The sequence below is a fragment of the Carcharodon carcharias genome, chromosome 7 (assembly GCF_017639515.1).
Source record: "Carcharodon carcharias isolate sCarCar2 chromosome 7, sCarCar2.pri, whole genome shotgun sequence".
NCBI lineage: Eukaryota > Metazoa > Chordata > Chondrichthyes > Lamniformes > Lamnidae > Carcharodon > Carcharodon carcharias.
The window spans coordinates 44,512,583-44,532,676 of record NC_054473.1 but is presented as its reverse complement, the minus strand read 5'-3'; the positions used below and the strand labels follow the sequence as shown (position 1 = coordinate 44,532,676).

The 20,094-nt window shown below is 39.0% G+C and overlaps 2 protein-coding genes across 5 annotated transcripts in view; one reads left to right on the top strand and one right to left on the bottom strand.

The window, feature by feature from the left end:
• Positions 1 to 18,903, bottom strand: part of LOC121279750 (receptor-type tyrosine-protein phosphatase gamma-like) — a 783,231-nt gene extending 764,328 nt beyond the window's left edge. The window contains exon 1 of the mRNA XM_041191026.1: positions 18,358 to 18,903. Coding sequence (XP_041046960.1) covers positions 18,358 to 18,439 — 82 coding nt within the window. The 5' untranslated portion in view covers positions 18,440 to 18,903. The remainder of the gene's footprint in view (positions 1 to 18,357) is intronic.
• Positions 18,904 to 19,120: 217 nt separating this feature from the next.
• fhit (fragile histidine triad diadenosine triphosphatase) overlaps positions 19,121 to 20,094 on the top strand; it is a 1,268,452-nt gene continuing 1,267,478 nt past the window's right edge. For 2 of the 4 annotated variants that reach the window (XM_041192493.1, XM_041192490.1), the window contains exon 1: positions 19,121 to 19,199. The gene's annotated coding sequence lies outside the window, so the exon portion shown is untranslated. Of the gene's footprint in view, positions 19,472 to 20,094 lie in introns of all 4 variants that reach the window. The other 2 variants (XM_041192495.1, XM_041192491.1) reach the window with 2 other exon arrangements.

The following is a 20,094-nucleotide window of genomic DNA, read 5'->3' as shown; positions in this document are numbered from 1 at the left end:
CCCAACTTTGTTCTCCTCACATGTTGGGAGATAATAAGTCTTTGGAAAGGGTGCAGGGTGCCACAAGATTAATTTCCAGCCTAAAACATCCAAGTTACCCATTTAGGCTCAACAAGCTGGATTTGTATACTTCAGAAAAGAATCAGGCATGATTTGAAAACAAAATACTGTGGATGCTGGAGATCTGAAATAAAAACAGACAACGCTAGAAAAGCCTATCAGGTCTGGCAGCATTTGTGGAGAGTGTTATGACCAGGAGAGAAGGGGTGAACTGGTCCCCTCTATTCAATCTCCTTGGCTGGTCACAATAAAGGTTTAAGTTTATTTTTTATGAAGGTATGCCTTTTCCAAATCAGAATGTATTAACTATTTAAGCTGTGATCAATAAAGAGTCAATCAAACAAGGTTTTCTTGAGTCAAAGAAACAGCAAATTTAACAACTACTAAACCCAAGGAAAATAAAAATGCAACATCAAGCATTTGGCCCTCATGCAGTCATTCAGGCCCACACACATCGGAAATAAGGGGAGTTAGAGCCCAGTAAAAAAAGTAAAAGAATATGTGGTTAAGTGTCCTTTAATTGGCCTTGAAATATAGATTTTTAATTAATGCGGCATTTAGGTTAGCTGCTTTCTTTGATGTGGTAAGATGTTGCAATTATTACAAGATCTCGGTTCACTCGTGGGTTTCAGGTAGAGTCAGCTTCTCGAACCAGGCAACACTCTCATTCCAAAAGAGAGACAGAGAGAGAGTAGCCTTCAGTCTGTTTCCTCTGTTGAAAAGTTTCTTGACACTACCCATGTCATTTGCAATCTCTCTCTAGTGGCTGGGCAGCCTTGCCTCGAAACACTTCACCCAGTGTGTATCTCCAAGAAGTTCTGGATGTGTCTGTCTATAGTAGCCATTGCTTCAATATCCAGTACTTTGCAATTTTAATGTCCCATCCTTAGACAGTTACAGGTTTCGATTGGTGTCTGGATTATAGGAAATATCTCTCTTCACACTCCCCTGCAGGTGATCTGTTTGTTTCTCACCTTTTATCTTGGAATATCACCTTGCATTTTTAAGCAGTTTGTTCTGCCTCAGTTCAAACTGCAAAATTTCTAGTCAGTTGGAATTTGAAAAATCATATTTTCAAAAATAAAGGGGCATAACCTTGTGACAAGGGAGGAACAATTGTCATGAGGCTGAGTTAACGTTTCGAGTCCAATATGACACTTCTGAAAAAGAGAGTCATATTGAATTAGAAACTCTATTTCTCTCTCTGCAGATGCTGCCAGTCCTGCTGAGTATTTCCAGCACATTCTGTTTTTAATTCAGATATGATTTGATTGAGGTTTATAAAATAATGATGGTATAAGAAGGTGTTCATTTGAACCAACCAATTCAACTGGATAGGTTGGAGAAGACGAGGGGCCATGTTGACAAGCTATATTAAGGCAAAACTTGGAGGTAGACAGCTATTCTTTCCCCAGAGTATAATGAACCTTTGGAACAGGTTGCTGATTGCATTCCAAAACCTAAGTAACTGTAGGCCTGTTACTTTGGCAAAAAAAAGATATCTAGTGTGATAACTGCTAATTTAAAAAAAAGGGAATCTTCACCTTCTATGATTAGGGCTGGGTAAGACCTAGCTCTTAAAAGCAACGGAGAGGTCCGAATGTAGCATCGGAGCCTTACACACACACACACACCCTAACAGCTCTTTTCAAATTTAGCTGGCAGTTTAAAATCACAATTGAAGGTTATTTATGAGCCAAAGCAGTTTTAATTCGAGAGTGCTTTGGAACCTTGACAAACCACAATGTTTGTGTGTACATTTAGCATTCCACCAGCCCACATGCATTGCACTACAATGTGTCCATGGCATGAAAAGGCCTTCAGGTCCATATGTGCTCGCCACCCTCCGACCAGGTCCGGCAGCCAATTCAGGAATCTTCTGTCTGAGCTCAAATACGAAAAGGTTCCAACACACTAATTTCCAGAATAATTTACTCTTGTCTTCCACTTGCTGTGATCATATGATTTTCAAGAAATCTGATCAAATTTTCCAGAAATGTTCTTGAAGGACGAAAGAATCACTCTTCCAGAATCCTGTTTTACAAGTCAATTACCCTCTGGAAAAAGTACAATTTCTGGACATCCAACCTCACCAGTTTCCTTAGTTTGTATGGGAAGCCCTTGATTTTACCTGCTATTCATTCTTTCAAGCAACTGTCAGCCAATTTGCTCTCAGGGGGCTGAATTCTCCGGTCGGCGAGCGGAGGCAACCTGTGCATCATTCAGATTTCCAGTTCGCCGGGCACACAGCTGACTCGGCTGCGTACCCGCCAAACTGTCAAAGGCCTATTAAGGCCTGTTAAAAACTAATTTAAGCAATTAAATGAGCTGCCCATCCAACCGTAAGGTTGGTGGGCAGGTGAAGAACCCAGGTGGCCTTTGCATTTTTCATGAAACCTCATCCACGGGCAGGTGTGACAGTCACAGAGGGGACATGTTTTATAAGTTTTTAATTATTTTATTTCAGTTCATAAAAATCAAACTGATCTCCCTGAGGCACCTCTGTACCTCAAGGAGATCTGTGCTCTTCTGGCCCCGACTCAGGGAATCTGCCGCCCCCCTCACAACTGCACAGGGAGCGCTCAGCGATTCCAGGCACACGTCACGCTGAGCGGGCCTTAATTGGCCTGCCCACTTAAAATGGCGGTGTGGTCCTGTTCCAGGTTGCCAGTCGGGTTCGCGCCCGCCCCCGTACAACCTCCCCCATTGGGGGGATAATTTTTCCATGATGTTCATACTGATAATAATCTAGATACAAGAATGTATATATAAATGGGATTGCTACACAATAGCCTGTCCATTTACTGTATTTGCTCAAGGAGCTTGTTATCACATCTATTGCACTTATTATATTACCGTTCTATAGCCTATTGTTCATCTTTGATCCAATAAATTGAACTGTTAATCGCTAAAACCAGGACTGAGGTTGTTATATTCTAGTGCTTTACGACGAGGTAAAGAGAAGTTCCAGTGAAGATATACGTCTTTAGAAAGTGCTTTTAACATAACAAAATGTCCCAAGGTGCTTCATGGAAGCTTTATAAAGCCAAATTTGACACCAGGCCAAATAAGGCAATTTAGGGCAGATGACTAAAAGGTTGGTTAAAGAGGTAGGTTTTAACTAGTGCTTTAAAAGGAGGAAGGAGAGGCAAAGAGATAGAGCAGTGTAGGAGGTAATTCCAGAGCTTGGGGCCTAAGCAGCTGAAAGCACAGCTACTAATTGTGGAGCAATTAAAATTGGGGATACTCAAAGGCCGGAATTAGATGAATGCAGATATTGCGGAGATTTGTGCGAGCTGGAGGAGATTACAAAGAAAAGGAGGGATTTAAAAACAAGGTGGTGATTAACTGGGAGTGAATACAGGTCAGCAAGGGGTGATAGTGAATAGAACTTGGTGCGAGTTAAGAATACAGGCCGAGTTTTGGATGACTTCAAGATTACAGAGGGTAGAATGTGGGAGCCAGCCAAGAATGTGTTGGAATAGTTTAAACTAGAGGTAACAAAGGCACAGGTGAGGATTTCAGCAGCAGATGAGCTGAAGCAAGATCAATACTTAGCTAAGGCAATTTACAGAAAAGATTCTCTGTTTGTTACTCTGCGCTTGCTATTGGAAATTTGTCTAGATATAACTGGAAACACTTATGATAATTTTGACCAATACAATGATAAAATACACCTTAGGGGAACTAAAAATATAGAAGCTGATGTATCCAAGATAAGAAGGCAATCAAAACCCAAATTGCATGAATGCCCGCTACAAATGAATATTCTGCTATACTGCTTAGGCTCACACTGAAAAATGGACCTTTTCTTGCAAGATACTAGAAAATTGGAGGCACCCACCGAAGCAGCTTCATCGCATTTGCTGTCCTTACTGTATTTTTGAAGCGCTGTAGATACGTTTTCAGAAATCCATTCTGGACAACTGGCCGTCAAAGCCATATCCACTATGATTTCAACCTTACAATGATCTTGTTTGAAAAAGATCCTAGCTAGAATTGTTCATTTATAAAACAGCAAGCAGCCCATTAAGAATTCAGATAGTAAGTCAGCTTCCATTTATTTCCTTCTCTTATTTATGTTAGTAATTTGCCCCATTTTTCATCTGCATGTCTTGACATTCAACTCTATCAGCTAAGATTGCATTTCCTTGTAAGCAGTGATGCATACTGTGATCAGTAGAAGTAAAACAGAACTTCTTTGCAATGATTTTTCACTCAAAAATAGCACATCACCACAGTACAGACAATCATTTATTGTTTTTAAGCTATCAAGCAGGTGCTACTGTGCTAATATTGGGGGGAAAGATCCAACCAGAAACATTTGTGATATAGTGTAACGGTGCAGCACTTCTAGATGAGTCTTTTGTACCATATTCTCATGTAATATTAGTTATACTTCCGAAAGAAAATCATTGGCACATCAAAGCTGTAGTGAGGTTCTCCATAAATTCAAGTTATTTCTTTTTGTATTGTGCTCCACTCATTCTTGATAGAAACAAGTTTCATGAATGCTTTTGAGTTGGAGTCAACATGATATGCATCAAATCAGGTCAACCCCAATTACATACACAAGTCCAATTCCCCCTCCAATCTCCTCAATTACCCCAGGCCAGGTAAGCTTACATCTGTTATTATGTTTATTATTTGAACCAGTGATTATTCAAGCTTTTCTCGACAGAGGAATCTGCAAATGTTGACACACTTCCAAGGACCTCCTGTCCGAACTTCTGAAAGACAGTGTCAGCTACACAAAAGAAAACGGTGAAAACACTGCAAGAAGAAATGTATGCACTTTTGTTTTACTAGCAATAGAAATAAGGAAATGAAGATTAGGAAAAAAATTGCCAAGAAAAGGTGCAGGTTACACCCAGCCCAAGGCAGACAAGGCAGATCGCAAGGGATCTTTTTGAAGATTCTGGAGAGTCCATGGGCCTTGGTTAAAAACCCTATTATGTGCATTACCAGGCAAACAGTTCAGATTTCAGTTAAATTGCTGATCGTATACGTGCAGACTGGTGTGCCTATACAAGCAATGCAACAGAACTCCAGGTTTGAAAGAAAACTGGGTTAACTTTTAAATATGATACAATGGGTATGAACACTCTAATACAATTGTCAAACAACAGGAGGCAAAAGAGACCAATATTCAATCATTACCAGCATAGCCTACTGCAGAACGTTTAATCAAATCTAGAATGAAAACAAAAAAGTGACGCACTTGCCAAATATGCTTGGAGTAGAACAGCAATAAAACTGATAAATCATTGAAATTGATATTTATTATTCCATGTGTCCACATTCTCTTCTATAAGGAACTCTGATCTCTCCTAACTTCACCAGAGCAGTAGTGCAAGCTACAGATTTTCCATCTCCATTTACACCAGCAACCAGCACCAGCCTTCCCTCCCCCACACAAAAAATTATGCTTATTGTCAGATTTTCTTCTAAGTTTCACTTAGATGTTGTGGAGGAAAAGGAAGGAGCATACAATCTAGGTACAGGCAAGCATTCAGCAGATTTTAATGGCAGAATTCTATGACTTGAAGTGGGTTACTCCTACTGGTTACAAATAGATACTCTTAAAATTCAAGCTCTGAATTGCCATTCCCATTATGATTTCCTTAGACCACAACTATGAATAAAATACGGATTTTTTCAGCCTTAGCATAAACATTGGCATACTTCGCAATCAATGAGGAAAGAAAAGATACAAATTGGGATTAAAAGCACACAAATTCAAGAAAGTTAATGTTCCAAAACTGTAGTAATCTTAAAATGGAGAATGATAATAATTGAATTCCTATTGCTTCATTAGACATACACATCTCCAAACTGTAGTTGTAAAACTAATATTTCCATGTTTGGTTAACCTGAAAAATGCCTGTATAACCAGGCCACTTTCAGTTTAGAAAATGCTCCACAAGTATGGCATTACCAATTTCTTTTCTTATGATTGTCTGAAAGCTCATACAAAATTATTTTCCCATATGATCAAACAAGAAAGAAATAAATAACCATGCTACACTTTGCACATTTAGTGCACAGGATGTTGTAATATGCCTAAGGGATAGCAGCATGCCATCACTAGAAAAAAAGTGTAATGTGCTTGGCATGCGAGCAGAACACAGCAAATATAGCTCTGCTGCTAATGTCTTACAACGTAGTCCATATCTTTTGGGGATCCTTTAGCTCTTCTTGTGTTAATCCTGATGTGTTCAGCCTGTGTAGACCTTCATTCCCAATTGCTGGGCGAATTTTTATGGCTTGCTTGTCTGACTCAGATACACCTGCATCAAGTTGCCGTACCTCTGTACGCTGTTTAAACATTTTGAATTCGGATAGTGGGTCAGCTGCATCCCAATTCAAACTGGGGAATTTTGTGGGCATTTTGACAATATCCCTTTGATCTTCCTTTTTGTTTTATTCAATTTATTGTTCAGCAATTCCCATAATTATAATTGCAACCTTCTCCGGTCCGATGATTCTCTCTTGCTCGCTCTCAATCCGGGCCACACCATGGTCACTCGCCTTTCCCAACTGAGCTAACCAGGTGCAGGTCCTTTCGACATGCTGCCCCACTCATGGAACTGACAGGCTATGCGCTGTCATGAGGGATCTCTCTGCTTACCAACTCTTTACTTCAGCACTATCTCACTTTGTCTTCCAAGCTTTTCCGTGCAGTTGCCAAAGATGTGGCTTCATTGTGGTCTGACCAAAATGTCAAGGGTCATCTCAAGCCATATAGTAGGATCTAAGGCTGTCCACCATGCCACACCTGCACTGAATCTCGCTGCCAGGCTGTTTGACCACTGCTGAACACCAATTCATTACATTCCGCTTGCATCAATATGGTCATGCTCTCGCTTCGTTTCTGCCAATATCATCCCATACAGATGCATCCTGGCACAGTACACGCAATGTCGTCCATGTGAGCTTGAAAGAGATCCTGGCTAACAGATAGCCTAAAAAGTCAGTGAAAACCGTACTGTCTGAATGGGGCATGAAATGTAGTAAACCCTTGGGACTCCTCTGAGATGTAATGACCAATAGCCATGCTTGGCATTAAACTTTGAGAAGAATGTTGCACCTGCAAACCTTGGATTCAACTCTTCTAATATGGGTATTTTGTAAGGACAACATTTAAAAGCTGCATTTAATTATTATGGATCGAAGCATACTCACAATGATCCGTCCATCTTTACAACGCATATAATTTAGCTGCACCAAATCGGTGTGCTCTTGCACTCTTCTAATGATTCCGTCTTTCTCCATTTTGTCTAGTTCGACCTTTCATTTGTCTTGTAAGTGGATGCTGCACTTCAATTAACTCCTGAAGCACCGTACAGTCCGATTGTATCTTGGACAAGATCCCAAATGCAATCAGGAACGACAAGAAAGAATGACAATCCCACAGATCACTGTGAGCAATTAAAGAAACCTCCAGACAAGGGGTGGGATTTTCCAAACCCTCCCACCGTGGGATCTTCCGGACCCACCAAAGTCAACGGGGATTTGAATAGTTTGCTGCATCCACCACAGGGAAATCCACTGCGATGGGGCTGGAAAATCCCGGCTAAGGTTACCATTACAAGATCTGGGTGTACCAGCAGATCACCTCTACCCTTTAGATATTCAAAGATTCATCACTTCTTTACACTTATGTAACAGTAACTAAACATGAACATGTATGGTAAATAATTATACTTCTTTGGAAGTGGATAAAGTATCTTTAGAAAGAAAGGGGATGTAATATATCTTTAAGGGATAGTTGCCTGCCGTCACTTGAAGGAAAGGGTGTCATGTCACCCAGTTTCAATTTCACTTTGGCCTGTGAGCAGAACACAGCTCTGCTGCTGATGTCTTCAAGTTTTCTACCTTCGTATAAATGTTCCCATTTGCCTAGTTTAAATGAATGAACTCAACGTGTTTACACAACCCCTTATGATTGATTGGTGCCTTTATATCATTATAAAATCACAACACAAGACATTTAAAAACAATACATTATCTGGATCATTGGTGCCTAACATTAAACTGAAAAATAAAATTAAGCATGATTTTACTCTGACACTGAAGTGCAAGTTCAGCAAGTTTTATATATTGTTAGGTATGGAAGTAAGGTAAGTATGGGTGAAGAACAGGTCAACAAATCAATACCCACTTTGGGTAGATGTTTTTAGGCACAGGAAGAGACTAAAAGCTAGCTATTAGGCTTTAATAAAACTCACTTAAAAATATTTCTGTTCTGTAGATTATTTTTAAAATTAACAAATGAGGGAGTCGCAAGAATGGGAAGACAAAAGCATTTTTCAATACACTGTTTAATTCTTTTTAACCCTTAATGCATCAGTTTGAACGTCTGCTGTTTTCTGATGTCAATGTGAAGTGCTTTACAGTCGATGAAGCAAGATAAAATTTGAGTTTGCATTCAGTATGTCTTTATATTAAATAATTTGACTTGAAAAACTAGTTTTTCAATTCTTTTCCAGGGAATGTCAGACACTGGGTCCAAGTATAAAGAACACGATTTAAATATTTATAAAAATTGAAGGACAGCATTTTGGGACAGAGGAAAATATCTCAACAGAGCTTTATTTTGAAACTACAGCTCGTTAACAAATATTCCGTACTTCTACAGTTTTTATTTGCTTCCAAATCCTTTCCTGTAATCACTAAAAGCCATGCAGTTTATTTGGAAAATTTTTGATATTCGACAGTTAAAAGAGTTATAGTTTTATTTTGTAACCCATTTGGGAGTTACAGCAGCCAAAATGCACTATTACATGTTGAATAAGCAAGATAAATTTAAATGAAGAACCTTTCTAGTGAATTCTCGTTTTGATTTTGCCTCCCCACACAAGTAATAAATGCTATTCAGCTTTTACAGATAATCTTAAATGCATTGATGAATGCTCTCGTTCTATAAATACTACCATGACATAAATGGTAACACACCCATAAAACCTGGATCTTCAATCTATTATTTTAATCCATCTAACATTTAGATACAATAACACATCTGTCTGGGATCAAAACTTAAGTAATCTACTAAAAAGACGGCATCATCTCCTTTCTGGCTAAGAGGAAAGGCACCAAGAAGCGGGAATCGAGTCTTGTGGCAGCTTAGCTTCCATATAATTTTCTCAATTGTAAGAAGCATTTTAAAATATTGATTTAATACTATTCTGAGAGTAACTGCCTAAAAACATAAACATATGCATTATTTTAACAGTGTCCAAATAATTAGAACTTTGCTCCTTTACCGAAATGGAAAGTAAAAGTAAAAAAAGTGCTCAGTTCAGAATGATTTACGGTGGAGCTTCCATTATCCATCATAATGGAGGCATCCCCCCTGCTGGTGGATAATAAAATTGGTAGATAATCAAGCATGACCATATTTTGGTCTTACATGCTACAAGCAAAATGTTTGATATAGGGATAAAGCTAAGTACAATACAAACACATGTAATCTAATATTTCTTGGGTAGTGAGATTTATTTATGAAGAAACTAGGAGCTGGTGGTTCGTGCTGCGTGATATCTTATGCAGCGATTTATCTCCTGGAAATTTCTGCTAGATAACATGGAAAATACATAATTGTTCTTCAGATAATTAAGGACCCATGTACAGATTTGCTCATAATGCAACTAGTGCATCATTTAAAAATAAACGTAGCATTTTATTCATCCTAATCTTTTCAATAATCAAAATGTGATGAATGTGAAAAATATTAGAAAAAAATAATGTATTCAATGCATAATTTAGAGACATCTTAGAATGTTTGATATTTTAATGTTGTAGATGAGCTGCCTGACACCATAAACATCAAATAAGGCACTTAGCCAACCAAATATACTTTTCTGACTGTCCCATTTTCAACTCCTGAATGGTAAGCTATTCACATGTAAGCATCCGTTCCTTTCAAATATGGCATATTCCTGCTCTCTTCACTGTTCTCTGCAACCACAAAGGAGCACAATTATACTGATAAGCAAAAATGTAATTCAACTGCTTATCATTCTGTTAATGGTATACCACAAAGTTAAAAACAAGCCCTCATCCTATTACTACACAAATTTTAAAATGAAAACAAAGCAGTCCATTGATGCATTCCAAGTTTAAGATTCTAAGCTGGTCATTTCACAAACCAATAACCTGTTTCTTAACTCATTCATAGGAAGTGGACATCACTAGCATTTGTTGCCCATCTCTAATTGCCTATGAAAAAAAGATTTGCTATTGGAAAGCATTTTTCATAACATCCAGATGTCTCAAGGTGCTTTACAGGCAATGAAGTATTTTTCAAGTGTAGTCACTGTTGTAATGCAGGAAACGTGGCAGCCAATTTGCACACAGTAAACTCCCACAAGCAGCAATATGATAATGAACAGATAAATTGTTATTGTGGGATGCTGATAAAAGGTTAAGTATTGGTAGGATAACTCTCCTTTGAAATAGTGTTATGGGATCTTTTACATTCACCTGAGTAGTCAGATGGGGCCTCAGTTTAATGTCTCATTCGAAAGGCAGCACCTCTGACTGTGCACTACTTGCTCAGTACTGCACTGGAGTAACACCCTTGATTTTTGTGCTTAAGCCCTAGAATGGGGCTTGAACCTTAAACATTGTGATTCAGTGTAAGAATGCTACCAACTGAGCTACAACTGGTAAGCCTCGAGATGCTATTGGTGAGCTGTCTTCTTGAGCCGTTACAGTCCATATGGAGTTAGGTACACCCACAGTGCTGTCAGGGACAGGGGTCCAGGATTTTGACCCAGCTACAGTGAAAGAATGCTGATATAGTGCCAAGTCAGGATGATGTATGTCTTTGTGAGAACCCTGCAGGTGGTGTTCACATCTACTGCCCTTCTCCTTCTAGGCGGTAGAGGTCAAAGGGTTGGAAGTTGCTGTCGAAATAGGCTTGATGAGCTCCCGCATTGCAACATGTACATGGCACACTCTGCTCCAACTGTGTGCCGATGGAGGCAGGGGTTTGGGGTGCTTATCAAGTGGGCTGCTTTATCCTGGATGGTGTCAAGCTTCTCCAGTGTTATTGGAGCTGTATTCATTCAGCCAAGTGTGGAGTATTCCATCACACCTTGACTTGTGTAGATGGTGGACAGGCTTTGGAGGAGTCAGAAGGTGAGTTACTTGCCACAAAATTCCCAACCTCTGCCCTGCTCTTGTAGGCAGAATTTATGTGGCTTCTCCAGTTGAGTTTCAGGTCAATGATAACCCCAGGGTGTTGATGTTGTTGGAATTTGGCAATGGCAATGTCATTGAACATCAAGGGGAATTGGAAATGGTCACTGCTTGGCACTTGTGTGCTGTGACTATTGCGTACCACTGCCCAAGCCTGAATGTTGCCCAGGTCTTGCTGCCTTGTGGCTGCAAACTGCTTCAGCTTCTGAGGAAATGTAAATGATAGTGAACTGGACAATCACAGAATACAAGCTGCTGATTTATCCTGAACAGATCTAAAATGTTATGCTTTATTTGAAACACAAGCACATTATCACAAAAATAGATACAAACAATTGTTTTATCTCTCACAATTTCAATACTACAAGGTGCACCACCTAGAGGCATAACTAAGAAATAGTCAAACCCAGTGCATCTATAGCAATAGGTTCAATTATTCGATATTCACTCCTGCACTGTTCTCACTAGTTAGTTTCCTATATCTCCCAAGTCAACAAATGCAAATCTTATTTTGAGGTATAAAATCCAACCAGCCTGCAAGTTATTAATTAACCTGATATAAAATGCAATATGTTCAACAGCCAAATTCCCTTGGTTCACAGTTTTCTAAGCTAAGTTTGAAGTTTTCAACAATAAAAAAGTTACATCCACTAAGCCACAGCTCAATTAAGAGCATAGTCTGATCCATACTAGAGAACAGACTGCTTTGTCTCAACCACCTCCATCATTGTCCATAATAAAAAGTTCAGTAGCCTCAGATTCTGGCTGTAAGCTTTTAAGAGCAATTCACCAAAGAAGAAGTCATATAGACTCGAAACGTTAACTCTATTTCTCTCTCCATAGATGCTGCTGAGTTTTTCCAGCAGTTTCTGTTTTATTTCAGATTTCCAGCGTGTGCAGAATTTTGCTTTTATCAACCAAAAAAAATTAAGCCACCCTGTTAAATGCATACCCAGCTTAATACCAGAGAGGAAGATGACCTACACCCATGTCCAACAATTTCCTGTAGCACTTCAGATTTCTGAGTATCCACTTTGAGGTTCAACTCCCTCGCAATCAATTAATTCAACAGTTGCTTCAAACAGTTTAAACAAAGTTTCTGGCCAAACCATGAAAGATTTTTAAAAAATTATATACTCTTTTTTCATTCAAAGTGAAGGCCATGATACTACTATTCATTAGGCTCATTCAAGCTAATATTCAAAATCAAAACCAGCTTAACCATTTAAATACTTAATGAATTGGATTAGATTTGTTGACATCTGCCATTAGTTAGATTTGCCCTCGCACATTTCAGCTCAAAACTGTCTTTCTAATAAGTTGCTCAAATAGTGTGATCTGATAACGATGCAGCAAGGGAAATAGGGCTTTCTCCTTTACCGATGGGGTTTAAAAATTTGAAAATGAACACAGGGAGGACCATGAAGGAGGGTGAATTTCATGTCATATCAGGTAGAGAAAGAGGGGAAAAAAGATTGGGTTTAAGAGAGCATGAGAAAATCAAGAGACAAAGGACAACTAAGAGAAAAATGAATTTTAAATCTGACATTTTAGAAATTGCCCCGGAAAATTCAAAGCCTGAAGAAATGCATTTCTGCACTTGTAATGGTTAATGTACACTGCCAGCGAGGTTGATTGGCAGCCATTAACAATTACTGCATCATTAAAAGGGTACATTTACACTTCTAATGACAAAACTTGAGTTTCTGGAGCGAGTTTAATGGGCAAATACAGCCAGTTCCTAGAAAAAGAGGGCGAGGCCAAGGATAATGCTAACAACAGATAATCTGAATTTGGACAGCAACATTTGAATATGTAGATTTAACCACACATCTATTCCTCGTCTGAAGTTGTAGTACCATTTATCCATAAATAACAATGAGTTCCAATAGTCTTGCCATTATTTTGACAGCAATTTCAGGCCCATTGTTGTTTGGACCCATGTAGCTGCTTTATTACAAAGAGCAGAATTGTTAGCTGGGGTTCGGCCACTTCTTTCAAAAAAACTTGTAACGCTGAATCTTGAAGAGTTCCATTATTTTCTACTGGAAGCTTCTTTACATAGTGCAGTAAGACAATAGAATGTGTTTATAAATTCAAGAAACAATTCCTTGCAACATGAGTGAAACCACCCAGGTGTGAAAATCAAATTTTATATTTTACTTTATGCCTTATCTATGCATTATAATTGAATATGATTATTTGGAAATATTTTAAAAAATAAAATGCGTATTTTTATTGCTTGAGGGGAGAGAAGAGAGACTTTGATTAACAATGGGCATATCGGATTATTTATCGGCAAATAGCTATGAGTTATTTTCAGGTATAATTCAAGTTGCATTAAATTTATATTTAAAATGCAAAACAGAAAAATAAGTTGGTTCTGTTATGCACCTTTCACTTCATTATGATGTCCTGAACTACTTCACAACAAATACTTTTTGAAGTATACTCATGATAGTTGCATAATAATCTGTAAGAAAATGTGTGTATCCCCAACAGTTATAATAAATACAGAAATAAAAGAAAGGCTGATATACAAGAATAAAATAGCCATCGTCGCTAAAGATGACTATTATTTCAGTTGTAGAGCAATCCAGATTCTAGGCATTCTTAATAATAAACAACTCTAAAGAGCCATAAGCTTGTCTTTTTACATAGTGTTGTTGCTCCTTTACTTCCTTGTCCATTCCCACCCCCTTCGATCTACAGACCATCTATTCCATTGATTGCACCAAAATGAACAAATTTACACTTTTAAGAACATTCTGCAAATTAGAAAAAAGTAGTGGAAAATATACTCTTGGACTGACTCTCTTAAAAAATATTATGAATGCATAAAAAATATTTTATATAGTACATTTTGAAACAGCAGCACATTTAGATGTATGGATGTGGGGCAAGCACTTGAACAGCATGAAATTTAAACCTGGTATACGACCGTGAAGGAATACATTTTGATACAATAGGAGTAATCATCTCAGCGACATAAAACCTAAGAAGCATTCAGCATTATTTTAAGAATGCAAAATTCCCAAATGCAGAAAAACACCATTCTTTTAAGCATGCCAAGCAGACTTATGATGTGGAATGTGCGCTTTCAGGACAATTTAGGTTTTTCTTTTTACCTTATGGAGGTGCAGCAGCTCCATAGAATTCAGTTTCAACATGCTTTTATTTTAGCAAATCAGAGCTTTTATAGATTGTACCATTCAAGGAAAGGTTTAAAATAAAAGCTTTCTTTATAATTTTGACCTAGGTGGCAATATATCTCAAGAAGTGAATGCATTATTATAGTTAAATCGAATAGGTTGTGCTATTTAATTGGCTATTAAATTATCCAATATTTTTATTTAGCTAGGTAAAGTCTTATTTGATATCAACGTTAATTACAAATCACCTTGTTTTATGAATTACTAGTTTAAGAATCTGTAAATTGAACTTCAAAATAAATAAAAGGCAGAAAAATTAGACCACGTCTGTTGTAGCACCATAAGGATAGTCAATCTCATTCACTGCAAAGCTGACTTCAGCTAGTTTAAGAAAGAGTACTTACCATAAATGATGAGTTGCTGGCAGTCATTGAGCAGCCAAACACATTAACTAACAGTATATATTTTTTAAAAGTTGAATTAGCACCAAGGAAATATTACACATTGATTACAAGTCAGTAACTTTATTTCAGGTTAGAATAAAATAATTAACTGTCCCCAATTGTCAGTTATTGGGTGACAGGTCTTTTGATACCTACATGTGAAATCAGTGAACTAAAGCTATCTAATCAATCACAAGGGAAATAATGAATGGACAGCATTTGCAGTAAGTCACATTTTCAGTATGCCAAACACAGTTAAAACTCAGCCACTTGCTTTTTTTTTGGAGGTTCAATGTTTATGCTGCAAGGACATGGAGTGACACTGGTGGAGAGAGTTGAGTAATGTTGTACAGTGTTAAGCCTGGTTTACGATACAGCAGCCTATATAATACAGCATTGAGAAGATGTACAAAATACTTAAGATCAGAAATACCACAGGGGTCAACCATCACAATTAGCTTCCAAGTTTAAGTCACCACTTTGATATCAAACAAACCCTTGCAATTTTGTTATAATTGCAGGTGCAAGACCATTTTGCATCTGAAAGTTTTGTTTTAAAAAAAGTCCATGGTCTTAACAAATTCTTCTTCTTTCCTGTTTGTGAGCTGCAGCCATCCAGGAACGTCAATTTTAAAGCCAATAGAAAATACTAGGTATCTTAAATTACTAGGATTTAAATACCTAACAAGTCCAACCATCAACAGCATTTTATTTTCTTCACTGTGGATTAGATTGCTCACTCAGCTGGAATAAACTGACTGACAAAGAGCTTTAATGTATCCTATTTAAAAATAACGCCATCCATTTTTTTTAAAACAGAGAAGCATAGGCAGCTGTCACAAAATTCAGTTACATCCTAGTTTGCTTCCGACATACCAATACAGTCTTCCTGGCACAATGTCCTCATCATTTAGCGCCTCTGATAACTGCAAACGCCTGAGGAAGGAGAACTTCAAAGCAATTCCTCTGTGTCTGTATTATGTCTCCTAGCAGAACTGCTGACCACATTTTTATAATACGCCCACTTTCAAGAATCGTACTAACTGAATGCCAACAAACAAGATTATCTGCAAGTTAGTAAATCCATGCTGTGAAGAATAATGTAGCCCACAAATTGCACCTTTTGTCCATAACTTGGTCCCTCGTGGATCCGGACATCCTGAAGGAAACAAGATCCTTCTAAATAACTATTGAAAACCTCAAATGATTGGGTAAGTTTCCTATTTGAAGTAATTGCAAAGTATTTGTTAAGCTGTTTGTATCTTATTATATTGGATGACAGATGCTGGAACAAATCTTTTCAGGGAGGGAAATGTTTCTAAGTTAGTCCGAATCCGTTGTTTTAAAGCCGGTTACAAGTCTAACAATGTTGTAACGTGGACCATAAAAAAACTTCATAAATACACAGACACATATATGCACACACAGATTATTGCGACGCTATTGTTCAAGTCTTATATAAGTTTTAGGATAAAAGCAAGCTACTGCGGATGCTGGAAATCTGAAATTAAAAAAGAGAAAATGCTGGAAACAATCAATAGGTCAGGCAGTGTCAGTCATTAGTTTGGGGACTCCTTCGTTATTTGATGTGGGTTTTGTGCAATAATTCAAAGAATACTGATAGCTGGAAGCGGGAGAAATGGAAAATGCCACATCAAGAAATCCGTATAAAAATTTAAGTGACTTCTCGTTTTGTCATCTATTGACGCCCAGAAAATGGGGAGGGTCAACAGGGAAATGGAGAACGATATAAAGAAAGACTTTAAATTCCTTCCGTGCTAGTTACTGCATAACATCGTCAGACAAAAAAGAAACGTGGATTTCAGAGCTCACTGTACTACCTAACAAGCTGTGTGATGTGGGCGCTGTTCTTCGGAACATCAATCTTCCATTAGGATGGAGACGATGCTCCCTTCGCCTCTTAGGTCCTTCTCAATATCTTTTGGTAATGTACTGCTTACCACAACTACTCTTGACAAATCCAAGTAAATGTGTTGGACTGGCAATTTACCTGCCAGAATATACTTGGTACCTGGGCTCAACTTAAAATCAAGTGCCTCCACGGTTTTAGCTTTTCTTGCTTAGCAAACTTTATTTTGACAACGTTATGAACTGCGACACCAAAAGCGCTTAATCCATTCCACTGCCCAACATACATCGCTATCGCTTCGGAATGAAGACTGTATTAATAAATCGGAGTCGCCAACTGTATATCGGATCTGTGCATCGTTATTACAAGAGAAAACGTGAAAACCGGAGATGTCCCTGCACGGCACACAAAGAAAGTCTCAAATATCAAATCAAATATCAAATCGTTCATTCTCCCGGAAATGCACAGAAGAGTATTCTGGTGAAAAAATTCAAGGATTTCCCACAATAAAAATTATACCTTTTGGCTCGCTTCGAAGCAATATATTACTCTCGCTCCTTCTTATTGTGTAACTGTATTCCTTTGCATTTGCAAAATGTGGTCTTTTGACTATGTGACTGCCATACAATAAAGTCCCAAGTCAACAAACACAATCCACTGCCAAACAATCAACCCCCACCGTACTTTACTTCAAACACGCGGCTCAAGTTAAGCCAATGTTCATCGGTATCGATCAATCACAACTCACAATACTGTCAAATCAAGCCTACATCAGACCTTGTTCTTTTAATGCGCCTGGTTGCCGGCCTCCTTAATGTAATTACAGTACAATACAGCACGTCGGCCCAAGGGTTCAGCCAGTTTCCCCTGGCTCCCTGAGTTAAGGCTCAATCATTACACAACGGAAGGCTAGAACGTTTTCCATTCTTAAAAATAATTTTTTAAAGGAATTCGAAAATCATGTAATAAGGAATATTAAAATTGAGTCAAATGTCATTAAATAATAGTCTATGGAATTGCCAAATCCAAGTTCGGGTTCGCTTAAATGACTGGCTGACCATATAATAACCATTGGACTTCTCAGAAATTTTAGGACTGTGGGAATCTGACCGTACAGTCAAGGTCAGCCAGGAGTGGATGAGCAATGAAAAGACTTATTTTGTACCAAAACCGACTTGGATAGCGAGAGTCCTCACCGTCAGTTGTGAATCTCTTCGCCTTTTTTTTTAAAGACGGGGCTAATAAATGTAAAAGAAAATTACACCGTTATGATGAAGCCCCTTAAGTATTTCCACGTTACCCTTGTTCTGAATTCCGCTTACGCTGGCACTGCACCAAAAAGGGGGTTAACCGTTGACTACAGTAAAAAAAAATTGCATCGACGTGAATTGAAACAAAATGCAAAATAAATCTCAGCATCTGAATTTATCTTCGCAACATCTTGGGCTCAGGGCGCAGTTAGAACTAGATGGAACCAGAGATCCCGCCGTATGCCAAATCAGCACCCTCCCGATCCCGACATAGATGGTTTTCAACATATTCTTTACACAAGAAACATTTTTGATTTACAAACATTATGTCAACTGAAACAGATATAAGGTATTGTTGCATTAGTTTGGAAACTTACTGGGCAGAGAAGCGGCGAAAAAAACCCTGCAGACTGTGTAGCAGAAGAAAAGCACAAACCCCCGTTCCAAGAGCCTCTGCATGACAAATGCACATCCAAACACAACTTGTTGAATAGTTTTACTGTCAGGGGGGGAAAAGGGGGGAGGGGGAAAAAGTCCACGGTCTCACTTGGAGGGCCCGAACAAGAAGGGAGTTGAGCTTGGCTTGAGAGGAGATTTTTCTTCTACGAAAAGTGAAACTGCAGTACAAGCCGAGTAGCGCTGACGACGTGAAGGAACCATTTAATCCCGAAGCATACTAGCAGCGTCTGCCTGGCGAGAGCGCGATCAGTCCATCATTAGCGGAACAGCGAGCAGAGGCAGCGCGCAGGGAATTGCAGAGGCTCCGGCTCGAGCTGGAAGCTTTCCATTCTTCCCAACAGGAAGTACCATGTGCGCCTCGGGGCACTTTAAAGCCAGCGAATCCGACTCGCGTGCATGCGCGCACCCGCCCCGTTGGAATCGCGCGCGCCCGACGCTCACTCCACAGGGCGCTCGTGCCTGCGATACCCGCATTCCCAAAGCAAACAGTTGATGGACCACAGACGTCAGCCAGTCACAGGCTGACTCTCGGCCCGTTGCCCTTGGTTTCCAGGGCTGACCAATCCGTTTGCCGGTGGGGGGCGGGGCTCGGCTGGGTGGCTCGCTGCCTGCTGGGTATCTGGCGCTCAGCCCGCTGGGAGTTGTAGTTCTCCTGCGGAGCGTTTCCTGGCGCCCAGCGGAAGTGGGTCCGTTTGGAGAACTACGAGTTCCACAAAGCAGCGCGGCTCCATTTCCCCCTCCCCTTGGGATTCGCAGTTAGGTAAGTCTGTCATTTTGGTGTGGCTGCTTTTCCAGGCAGATGCTGTTAATGATAGTGATGATAAATAAACCCTTTAGAACTCCACAACTTTGTTCATGATGAGAACAAGAAAGGCCATTTAGTTGATTCCTGTGACTGGGATGGATGCGGGGGCCTGGAGGGGCTGCGAGCTCTGCCTGTCATCCAGATAACCCGGCATTTCTTTCGTAAATACTGTAAAACACTCTATGAATACAAATTCTGTGGCCGTTCGCAATGTTTAATAGGGCTCAGTAAGTTTGAAATCCGTGTGTTATGAGAGTTTGTTGATCGTTCTGTGTAAATGAAGTAGGTGTGCAACCCACACACGTGAACCCGTTTCTTAGTTTCATTTTCAGTTTATTTTACGAATCAGTTATACTATTTCAAATGGGGTTAGTTGGTGTTGACACTTAGACCAACTGTGTCACTGTTTGGAATAATGAAGGGCACAACACAATCTACCACTTCCTTATGATAATTCTAGCACCGATGCATTTCAAGTGTATTTACTTAAGAATTTGACCGACATGCAAAGACTTCAGTTTAAACTGACACCGAAGTATCAGACGTTGGTAAATCCAGAACAAAATGTAATTTGCATTTATATTGCCAACAATGCCAAAGACGGTACGCTAAACTCGTATCACAAAACTTGTAAGTGTGATGATCGAACCTAAGTAATCGAGACTAATACATGCAAAAGGGATTTTAAAGCAGTCAGTCGTGGATATGATAGCATCACGTAAATGCCAGTCAAAGGGAATGATTTCTCCTCGAAAGAACATTTTTCAATCTCAATTAAAATTTTAAAGTGATAGTCTTGAATAATGTTTCTTAAGTAAGATAAAAACAAAACACTGCGGGTGCTGGAAAT